At 46.5% G+C, this 10949-nt stretch overlaps 1 protein-coding gene across 1 annotated transcript; it reads right to left on the reverse strand.

Moving 5' to 3' along the window:
- Positions 1-8557: 8557 nt before the first annotated feature.
- On the reverse strand, positions 8558-9454 carry LOC112164828. Its single transcript, XM_024301160.1, has one exon. The coding sequence runs from the start codon at positions 9452-9454 to the stop codon at positions 8558-8560; it is 897 nt and encodes a 298-aa protein (XP_024156928.1).
- Positions 9455-10949: the final 1495 nt, after the last annotated feature.

Raw genomic sequence — 10949 nt, forward strand, 5'->3', positions numbered from 1 at the left:
ATCCTACGGTGATGTTCTTGTTATCGGCCTCTTTGCCCAGCTTGTATAAGTAGTCCTCACCCACAGAGTCCTCACCACTTTGCCTTCCCTTCGCCCATGAGTCTACACTAGGTCATACCTTCTCTAGCCACGCCTCGAAGCATCGCCTTTGTGACAGATATTTCATCAATTTCAATCTGCAGTAAGAAAAATCATGAGAAAAATGTAAGAAACCAGACAAACCCAAAATCAGAAGAACCCTAAACGCCCAATTAAAAAAACCATTGTCTTTAGGAAAAGCAGCCTTCTGGGAATTGGATCTGAACGGGGGTTAAGCCAGAAGAGGAAGAGGCGTGTTTGGAGCATGTTGGTTTTTGATTGAGAGTGATTGCGATGGTCTGTTAGGGAGGTTGCGGGGTTTTGGGGAAGGAAATGAGAGAGATGGAGAGGAAGAGGGGGTTTTGCTGAACGAGAGAGAGTTTTTCACGAAGGGTTTACGTTATGCCAAAAGAGACCTAAAACAAAAAAAGTCAAATCACCTTCTTCAGACAACACAGTTAAGAAATTGTGTTGTCTGAATATCACCCCATTGATTAGTCAGCTATAGAGTTTGGGTTCTTGAGAGGAAAAGACTCAACTTGTTGGAGGGAAATCTAAAATTTTTGCTAGGGTTTTTTTTTCATCTTTTCAGACAACATATAAGTGTCGTCTGAATCTGGCTATATATTCAAAATAAAACAAGTATGGTTTCTATATATATTCAGACAACACATTTAATTTATATCTCGTATGAAAAAATCAGACGACAGAAAATCAGTCTTCTGTCGTCTGATGCATGTTGTTTGATAGCTTTTTTGGCGTAGTGTAAGTACCTCAATTTGTAACCAACAAAACGATATACTAATCCCAAAAAGAGCATTTAAGCATATCCATCTTGTCTTCTAACTCACGAGAATCGTATTAAATACCTAAAAACACATAAGAGGGGAATAAGAAGTAAGATTCCACTCTGACCTTGTATATTGAATACACCGAGTCATGACTGTCTTGACCAAAGGACCAAGATTCTTGTCCACTACTGATCTCATCATTTCAGTGAGTTAGATAAAAAGGAAATAAGGAAAAGAAATTAGATTGAAAGAAATTGACCTTAGAACTTTGATAAAAACCCAAACTCTCAAGTTGTCTCTCTCTCACACACCATACTTGCTTAAAAGATCCCTCATCATCACACAAGAAAAGTCTAATTTTCTTCTCTTTTTAAACACAAGTTCTCCTAGCAACAAAGAGCACCCACAGTCCACACTCTTCCAGAAAACTTCTTCTTTTTTAAGACCAAAGTGAAAAACAAACAGGCAAAATAATATATAGATAAACTAAAAGATATAGATATACCTTCTACAGTTGCTATCAAGCAAATAGCATGAGCAAGAGACTGCACATCTTCCTCTTTGATTCCTTCAACATAAGTTCCCTGCCCAAGAAAATAGCACTTTCAATACAAAACTCATCTCTATCCAGAAGCCATATTTAAGATGATTTCTAGAGTCTAGAGTATATTATGCAAGTAAACTACTCCAAGTATGGACTATAGACTATGCCCACGGTATATCAAAATCATTAGAATACAAAGATGTAATTATGCAATCGTATTTGCACGAATGAACAAACAGAGTATAGACTATGCCCACGGTATATGAAAGAATTGAAACGTCCCAATAGGAATCTATGTACTTGTTTGACTCCAAAACTAGTATGGGTGCAAACTGTCTCTTTTGAGCGTGTGCTCAGGCGTGCCAGCACCGTGGGGTGCAGTCGTCGGAGAATCCCTTGACTTGACTTCTAGATCAAACGCCGTGGAAGAGGAGAGCACCAATCTACTCACCAGGTTCTTCTCTATGCCTTTCGAAAAAGGACTTCTTGCCTTACGGATAAGGACTTTGGTTGTGATCTCTTCGCGACACTGAATCGATACTCAACGTTGTAGGTTGAGCAGAGAAATCACTGGGAAGTTTGGAGAAAGCATGGGTTTTGTTAAAGCGTGACTTTAGCTTTCACTGGGTTGCGAGGGCGTTACCCTTACTTCGCTGGGTTGCAACAGGGTTGTAGGTAGGTTTGCTCCGGAGAGGCTTTGATAATCTGTATGATTAGTTGATTGAAGAGTTGTCTCTAATTCGTCCTTGAAACCTAGTATTTATATCTAGGGTTTCGACTGTTCCTTGCCATAGAAGGATTATTGATTGAAGTTTCCTATTCAATCTCCGCTACTTGATTCCAATAAGGGCTCTTTTTCCTTATGGATCACGGAATGGGCGAAGCTGTAACTCAAACCCAAGTAGGCTTATTTTTGGGCCACATGTATCGGCCCGTTGTGCTAAATCCCTTAAGGGATCCTGCCAAAATACCTTTTGGGCTCAAACATGCCCCCAGGCCCCGAAATCAAGCCTGCGAGAAGTAACTGATTGAAGGGGACTTAAACGACACGCCTGACGATTGAAACAAGGCAAAAAAATAGGGTCGCGTCCATTCGCTTTGTAAAACGTCTTTTGTCATATCGTTTCCCTCACAAAATCTCTTATTTAAATCCCGCAGCCGCTTCAGACCTGTCCCATCAGAAACCCTTCCGGTCTCCTAAACCCCGAAAACTCCTTATTCCATACATCTCCTTACAGAAACCCAGAAATGGCTCCCCCAAAGAAGATGATCATCGATCAGGAAGAGGAACTTAACGAGCAAGCTGTTTATACTTGGGGAACCAGCCTAAGGGCCCACTGTTTCATCCACACCATCGTCCAAAGACCCCTGCTCCTCAGACTTCCAAACCACCATGCCGGCCTGGGCCCTTCACCGCGAGATTCCATCTCGGACGACGCGCTCGCCCTCTACGGCCTGCCCATCGGACGACCCATTCTGGTCCTCAGAAGAATGACTGGAGACTTCACTAGCTGGAGTGCGCATCAGCACAGAGCCAAAGTAGGGCATTGGCCTGCCACCATCACCGTGGCAGAACTCTCATGGTATCGCGAAGCGTGAGCGCGAGATCTGGCTCGCTGGGATGCAGCAGGTATTACTTAGACTATTGATCTTTGCTTTAGCCTTCCACGTTGTGGCAATCGCTCAGTGCTGGCTGCCTTTCTTTGTTTCTGGAACACCGCCACCAACACTTTTGATTTTCGATTCGGCCAAATGGGCATCACTTTGCTGGACATTCTCACGATTACTGGGTTACCCATTGATGGTGAGCCCTATCTGCATGGCCAATTTGACTCCTCGCATTTACTTTGACAATGGCCCAAACTGGCTGCAGCTCTCATAACGGCTCCTACCCACGGTGGCTATCCATTACCGTAGGGAACATAACGCGATCGGAGGTATTGCCTTCCTGGAGTACTGGTTGTGCAAGTTCATCTTCTGCACCTCCGCCAACAAGCCCACTAGACCTTGGACTTCTCTCGCGACTACCCTCTACAACTGCTATCGCGTAGGGCTCGGACAACCGGTTTTGGGCGCCCTCTACCGCACTTTATACCAGGCCACCATGCATCCTTTTGAAACTAACATCTCAGGCCCCTTTTGGATTCTTGATTTCTGGATCCAAATTTACTTCTCATTCTTCCGCCGTGACGACATTCCACCGCTACCGCCAACTGACACTCTTCTTGGCCGATGGCTCTGCCGCGAGGCAAGGTACACCTCCCCGCCCTACTCCGAATGTTTTACATATCTGTACCTTCTACACATAATGCCGCCCCTCGATTTAGTGATTAATAAGAGATTCCCGCCACCTCTTGAGCATGGGTTCCTTCCCGGGGAAGTTGGTTACGGTGATCGCACGTGCGATCTCCTACTCTGATATCAGGCTCGCCGCGGAAGAACTCAGTCATGAGCTTTACGCACCCAATCACTTCGCTCGCCAACTCAGGCTGATTCAGTTAGTGTCATTCCCCCTCTTTGATGCTTGGAACTACAACACCTCCTGACACAGAATTGGTTCCCCAACTGGGCCTCCGCCAGCCCAAAGCATGATTGCATTGGTTGATCTCCCTCAATGGGCCAACGACCTCGCTCCTGTTGATGGGACTTTCGAAGATTATGATCAATGGTGGGAAGAAGTCTCTGTCAATTGTTGGAGACAACGGGATGATGAACTCTTCGCGCCTATCTTCCAAGATCTGCGGTATCCCTATGATGCTGATACCGAACTACTTGCTCGCTTCCCTGAAGCTGAGGCGCGATCTCCAGTACCAGAACCAGCTCCGTGACCCACGTGAGCCCGCGTCCTGCTCAAGCTGGCATTGTTATCCGCGAGCCACCACAAGAGGTAACTTGCACTTTGAATGTTTTTATTTTCTTCTTTCGCTTTAACTCCAATCTTTTTCCCCTCACTCTTCTTTAATGTAGCAGGGAAATAATCGGCCCTCCGGAAGTCGCACATCAAATGCTCCTCCAGCCACTAGTCAGGCTTCCAAACAGAAAGCTATAGCCATAGAGCCTAAAGTTGAAGACTCTTCCTCTAATGATGACGACCCGCAAACTATAAGGACTTTCTTTCTAGAGTCTGAGATTGTGACATTTTATCCACAGTCTAACCTCACTCTCTTTTGATCCTGACAGCTTGCCGCTGCCTTGGACAGCAAACGCAGTCTCGCTGATCCCTGGACTGACCCTTGGGAAGAAGATGAACCACTCGCATTTCGACTGGTACCTTATACTAACGCGAGTACTGAAATTTTCATTCCATCATTATGTCTGAGTTTATAACGTCCCTTTCTTGCAGGTCCTTCGCAGGCCCTTAAGGCCAATCGGTGAAGGGTCGTCCACTGCTGATGATGAAGCATCTCCTTCTCAAGCCCCAGCGCGGCCTGATTCAACCAATCCTTCTCCTCTTGTCAACGCCGCGAATGTTTCGCAGCTGCTTGAAGTACTGGTGAAGATTTTGGATGACAACTCACCTGAGGCTGAAGAAAGAGCTCCCTTATAGAAAACTCTCACTAGCAGCCAACTACGAACCCTATCCTGGAGCAAATCACACCTGACTGGGCCAATCTTCTCGAGGTTGCCCAAGAACAAATGGCAACCAAAGCTTCTCACGAGTCACCTGTTGAAAAGATACTTTTCCTTATAAATATTTCCACTATGGTTCCCTCCTCATCCTTCTTACATTCTGACAACTCTTGTTACGGCCCGAATGTCACTCCTAATGAGGAAATGGCAGTAGCTGTCGAGGAAATTGCTATCGAGAACCCTGCTAAACCAGATGGTGGAAACCCGGTTGACCAGGAAGCTGCCCCCCAAGTGCCTGAAAAGGAAGCAAAGATACTTCATGAACCGGTGTCGGAGGCAGCTCCTGTTGCGGAACCTCTTGAGGCTCCTGTTTCTGTGGATTCTAACCTACTACCTATGCCTCCTTTGAGACTAGAAAGGTTGGCTCGCATGCTTGAAGTAGTCCCACCTGGAGTGGTAGATGATGCTAGGGAAGGCCTCCGTCGCTTCCTGGGTCCTGACATCCTGATACCCGGCGCGCCCATGAGAGTCTTGGAGTACCTGAGGGTGCTTCTCCGCGAGGGAGCCATTACTAAGGCTCAATTCATTGAGATTGACCAGTTGCTGCAGGATCTTCCCCAATGGCTGAATTTGAAGGCGGCCGCGACCTCGCACGCTAGGCAAACCCAGGCACATTATCAGGCCCTGACCCACCAGATGGATAATTCCCGCGACTCCTTGGGTGATAGGGCTAATCTCGTCCGAGAGCTAACGCTCGCAAGAGACCATCTCCAGACCCAGATTTAGGATCTTCAGGCCCAATTGACTACTGTGATGGCCAGGCTTGCCCTTGAGGAACCTCAACTGGAACAACCCCTAGTCGCTTTTGAAGCACTTTCACAGGAAGTGGCCCAAGCCCCTGTGGCAGCCCAACAGGCCGCCCAAGCTGCTGCCGATGCGAGTTTTCGCCTGGACAAGCACTTTCTCCGCCTAACTTATGCAGGCCGGAAAATTTAGGCCTCTAGTATTAGGCCGATTATTTTTGTATGAACAATATTACTATTATTATCAATTATCTATTTAGCCCACTTCGCTGGTCCAAATGTCTGTTTTCTTTTCATAGATAGCAAAACGATAACTATTTTGCCTTAACTGGTTAAAGTGGTTTTCAAAAGGACAATCTTGAAAAGGGGGCAGTTACCTCTTTGGAAACTGCTCTGTTATCCATGCGTATTCGGTTTTGTTCATTTCCGAGATCACAGCATTGAATTCCCTTGATGACCTCATTGATGGCATTAAATCTACTTCAAATGCCAAGACCGAAGGGCTAAGGCCATAAAGTTGGCCTCCTATAAATACATGTATCATAAGAGTGCAAATACACGCAAACATGATTCCTCCAGAAATTGTCTTGCATTCCATACTTCTCTTCCTCCTATTCCTAAAATCATCTCCTCATCTCGCCTTTAGCCCCTATATCATAGGCTTTACGGCTTAATCTCATTTCCTGGGTAGGCCTTATGGTCTAATCTCAGGTCCAACCGCATGTCTTTGGCCCCAAAAATCTGGACGAGATCCACCGGTTCCAATTAGGCTGAAGAACAAACGGCACTCCTAACGCGGGGTAACACATTCTAGGGAGTCTCTCTCTCTAGGTTCCCTCGTGTGGAGCAAAATGAAGAAGGGTAGAAGGCCACTTTGGGCCCTACGCTCTTCTTCGGTGCCCTACCTCAAGGGTTTGAAGGACATGCTTATGTTTTTCCCCTTGAGGGAGTTGAGGCAACTGGGCCGCGCTCTGCTCTGATGACCAACTCCATCCCGGAGGATAACTCATTGGAAGGGTTGCGATGGATTATTTCTTCCCTCCGCTTCCAGTACCAATGGTAGCAGCGGCGACTCAGATCAGAGGAGGGTGAAGAGAGAAAGAGGAAGAGCGATCATTTCACTGACCCCTCCAGAGATAAAGACTCAAAAATCCAGGAATTTTTAGAAGATCTGACACCCTTACGATATTCAGCCACTGTTGGCTTTGTAATTTGCATGTATGTTTGTATTGCTTTTGGCCGCAAAGCCACTTTATGAATTCAAGCATATTTCTTTTTCTCTATTTCAATATCCTTCTGCATAATATGGCCTCTGGTATAGGCCTTGTTACATACTTCTAACACTTATTGTCAAAAGAAAAATGTAAAATTAATCAATCCTTGTAAAAAAAATTACAACGAAGAAAGGGAGACATAAGACCGCTACAACAAGCCCTGAATGTGTAGAGTGTTGCCCCCTAGTCTTAGTAGGTGAAGCGAAGATAGGAGAATGAGGCCACTGAAAAGGCCGAAAAGGAGGGGAGGATGCAAACCAAGGAAGACTATGGTTGCCCCTCATGCTCCCCAGTAACAGGGGGAGTCGGTGGATCTTCGAATTCCCAAACACTGGGGTAATACTTCTTCAAGAACCTGCCATTAATGGGGTTGCGGTGGAGTTCGCCGTCCAAATCTTTCAGGTGAAACACCTCGTGCTCCAAAATTATGTGAATGACAAAGGGTCTTTCCCAACGCCGGTTAGCTTCTCGCCAAATGGTAAAATCCCTTTCCAAACCAGTTCACCCTCTCTGTAACTGCGGTCGCGCGTTCGCTTATCGTAGGCACTAGCGATGCTTTACTTTTCCATCACTAAGCTATCCAAAGCCTCCAAGCGCTTGTCGCTAAGGTCTTCATGCTCTTGCCACATAGCCTGGACATAGTCTTCACCGATTAGGTGATGCTGGTCTTGAACGTGCAGGGACTGAACATTCACTTCCAAAGGGAGAACCGTATCGTGGCCAAACATTAATGCGTAAGGGATGGTGGCAGTGGGGTTCCGCTTAGAAGTGCGGTAAGCCCACAGTGTCTCATACAATGTATCGTGCCACTGGCGAGGGTTCTCTACAAGCAACTTTTTCAATAGAGTAATGATAATCTTCTTGCTGGCCTCTGCTTGACCATTTGATTGGGCATAAACTGGATGCCATAATCATTGACAAGCTTGTCGACATCACCACCCATGAATGATGCCCCCCTGTCAGACACCAAAACCTTTGGGATGCTAAACCTGCAAATGATATTGCGAAAGATGAATTGGCGAATGGTAGCACCGGAGGCTTCCTTCAAAGGTTCAGCTTCCACCCACTTAGTGAAGAAATCAGTAGCGACGATGATGAACTTGTGCTGGAGTGAAGAATGTGGGTGAATCATGTCGATCAAGTCCAAAGCCCAGCCTCGTGCAAGCCAGGGTTTAATGATGGGTTGCGTGGGAATATTTGGAATGTGCTGGACTGGTCCATGAGCCTGGCAATCCTGGTAGCCTTTCGCAAATATGATACAATCCTTCCAATGCTAGGCCAATAGTACCCATGTCTCCTGATGAGCCAGCGCATATTTGGACCTACCTAATGAGCTCCACACATACCTTCATGCACCTCTCGCATTAATCATTTCGCTTTGCGACCATAGACACACCTAAAATCGATGCCATCTTCATCACGGCGACGCAACTCGTCGCCTCTGAGGAAGTAATTTAGTGCCAGAAAATGGGTTTTCCTATCTACAGTGGGATCTGGCTACGTGAGGTAAGCGATTAAAGGGACACGCCAATCCACATCAATAGGATCAAGAGCCGCCACTGTGGGCTCATCTGGTGGGTCAGGTTGTGCAAGCCACGAAGGCAGCGTGTGTCGCTCAACCTTGAGAATTCGCTCGCGAACCCCATACTTCAAAGTAACGCCGGTAGCCAATTGGGCAAGTTCATTGGCCGCGAAGTTGCGCTCGCGAGGAATATACTCCAAATCCACATCTTCAAATTGGGCCAGAAGTTCAAGGGCGCGATCCAAATATGGTGCAAGCAAGTAGTTGGAGCATCTGTATTCCACATGAAGCTGATTGATCACGAGTAAAGAATCACCGCGTACCTGGATGTCTCTGACTCCCAGTTCGAGTAACACCTCTAGGCTAATAATAAGGGCTTCATATTCTGCCTGGTTGTTGGTGCACCGGAACTCTAACATGAAGGAATAAGAGAAACGATCACCAGCTGGATTTTCCAAGACGACCCCGGCTCCGGCCAGTGTCTCCTTTCTCGAGCCATCAAAATATAACACCCAGGGTTGGAGTGAAACTGTGGCTTGATATAACATAGCGTACTCAGGTAAGCATGCTCGATCCGGGCGAGTTACAGTTTCAGTAGCAACTTCTAAGTCTCTTACCGCAAGAACGTCTAACATGGGGTGATGCCCCAGAAAGTCCGCTATGGCTTGTCCTTTCATTGCTTTCTGAAGGATGTATTGTAGCGAAAATTCCAACAGAGCAAGCACCCATTTGCCGATGCGTCCCCTTAGGATAGGTCGCGACAGCATATATTTTACCAGATCAGTCTGAGCGATGATGCAAGTAGTAAAGGATGACATGTAATGCCGCAGCTTGCAAGCGGAGAAGTATAGAGTGAGGCACAACTTTTCCATGGGAGTGTACCTTGTTTCGCAGTCTGTGAGGGTCCTACTAAGGTAAAAGATAGCATGTTCGATGCCTACTTCATCATCCTGAGCGAGGAGGCTGCCAATGGAAGATAGGCCTTGATCTTGTCAAAAGCCTCTTGATGTTGAAGTTCCCATACAAACTCGTTCTGTCCCTGCAACTTCAGTAGTGAGGAAAAGGGCTAGATTTTACTTGCAGAATTAGAGATGAATCGTCGCAGAAAATTGATCTTACCCAATAGTCGTTGTAGCTCCTTCTTCGTTCGCGGGGGAGATGCGTTGATGACTGCGTTTTCCTTATCTTCTGGAACCTTAATTCCTCTCTGATGGATTATAAACCCCAGAAAGTCACCTACCTGAACTCCGAAAACTCATTTGGCGGGATTCATCTTGAGCTTGTGCAGCTGCATGCGCTCGAAAACCTTTCTGAGATTTACGATATGGTCCCCTCACTTCTTAGATTTCACGACCACGTCATCAATATAAACCTCCAAAATCTTCCCCAATATGTCATGGAAGATCAGGTTCATGGCTCTCTGATATGTGGCCCCTGCATTCTGCAGACCAAAAGGCATGACCACATACTCGAAAACACCTGCGAAGCCTGTGTAGTGAAATGCGGTCTTATGTATGTCTTCTTCCACAACTGGAATCTGGTGGTACCCTGCAGTTCCGTCCATGAAGGATAGCAATTCATGCCCTGCTATTGCGTCTACCAACATATCCGCGACCGGCATGGGATAAACATCTTTAGGTGTAGCCACATTAGGGTCTCTGTAATCCACACAGACTCGCATCTTTCCATTCTTCTTTCGCACTGGTACTATGTTAGATAGCCACTGATTGTACTCTGCCACCCTGATGATGCCTGATTTATGCAACTTCTCGGCTTCTTCTTTAACTAAAACCTGGGTCTCTGAATTCATTCTTTGCGGCTCTTGCCTTATAGGCCTCTTGTCAGGGAGTGTTGGCAACTGACGGCATACCAAGTTCGGTGACAAGCCTGGCATATCTTCTTATTTTTCAGCGAAACAGTCCTTGAATTCCAGCAATAAGTCAATGAGCCTCTCCTTCTCGCTAGGCTCTAAGTATGCACTGATAGCCACATCCATGGGCTCGTCTTTTGTTCCAAGATTGACCTTCTCAGTAGTGCCCCTGACCTTGGGAGGTGTGTCGTCCAACGCCGCTGGGGCAAGTTGAATGTCTTCCTTTTCCGCTTCATGGTCAGAGAGTTTCGCGTTAACTATTTCCAAGGTCGCGATTCGATCATAGGCCTCTTTTTCCACCATATACGAGGACAATCTCTCGTACAAAGAGTGGAAGGCCTCTATCCCTTCCTCTGGAAGGTCGTAATCCATTAATTATTTAAAGGCTTGGGCACAGCGTGGCCAGGCCTTCCTTCGTGAGCGTAAGCCCCCAATGTGCCAATTTAGAGGCCGTCACCCCTGTGGGGCAGCCTTTGTCATCAATGCCACTGACCTGT

The sequence above is a fragment of the Rosa chinensis genome, chromosome 1, assembly GCF_002994745.2.
Source record: "Rosa chinensis cultivar Old Blush chromosome 1, RchiOBHm-V2, whole genome shotgun sequence".
NCBI classification, from domain to species: Eukaryota; Viridiplantae; Streptophyta; class Magnoliopsida; order Rosales; family Rosaceae; genus Rosa; species Rosa chinensis.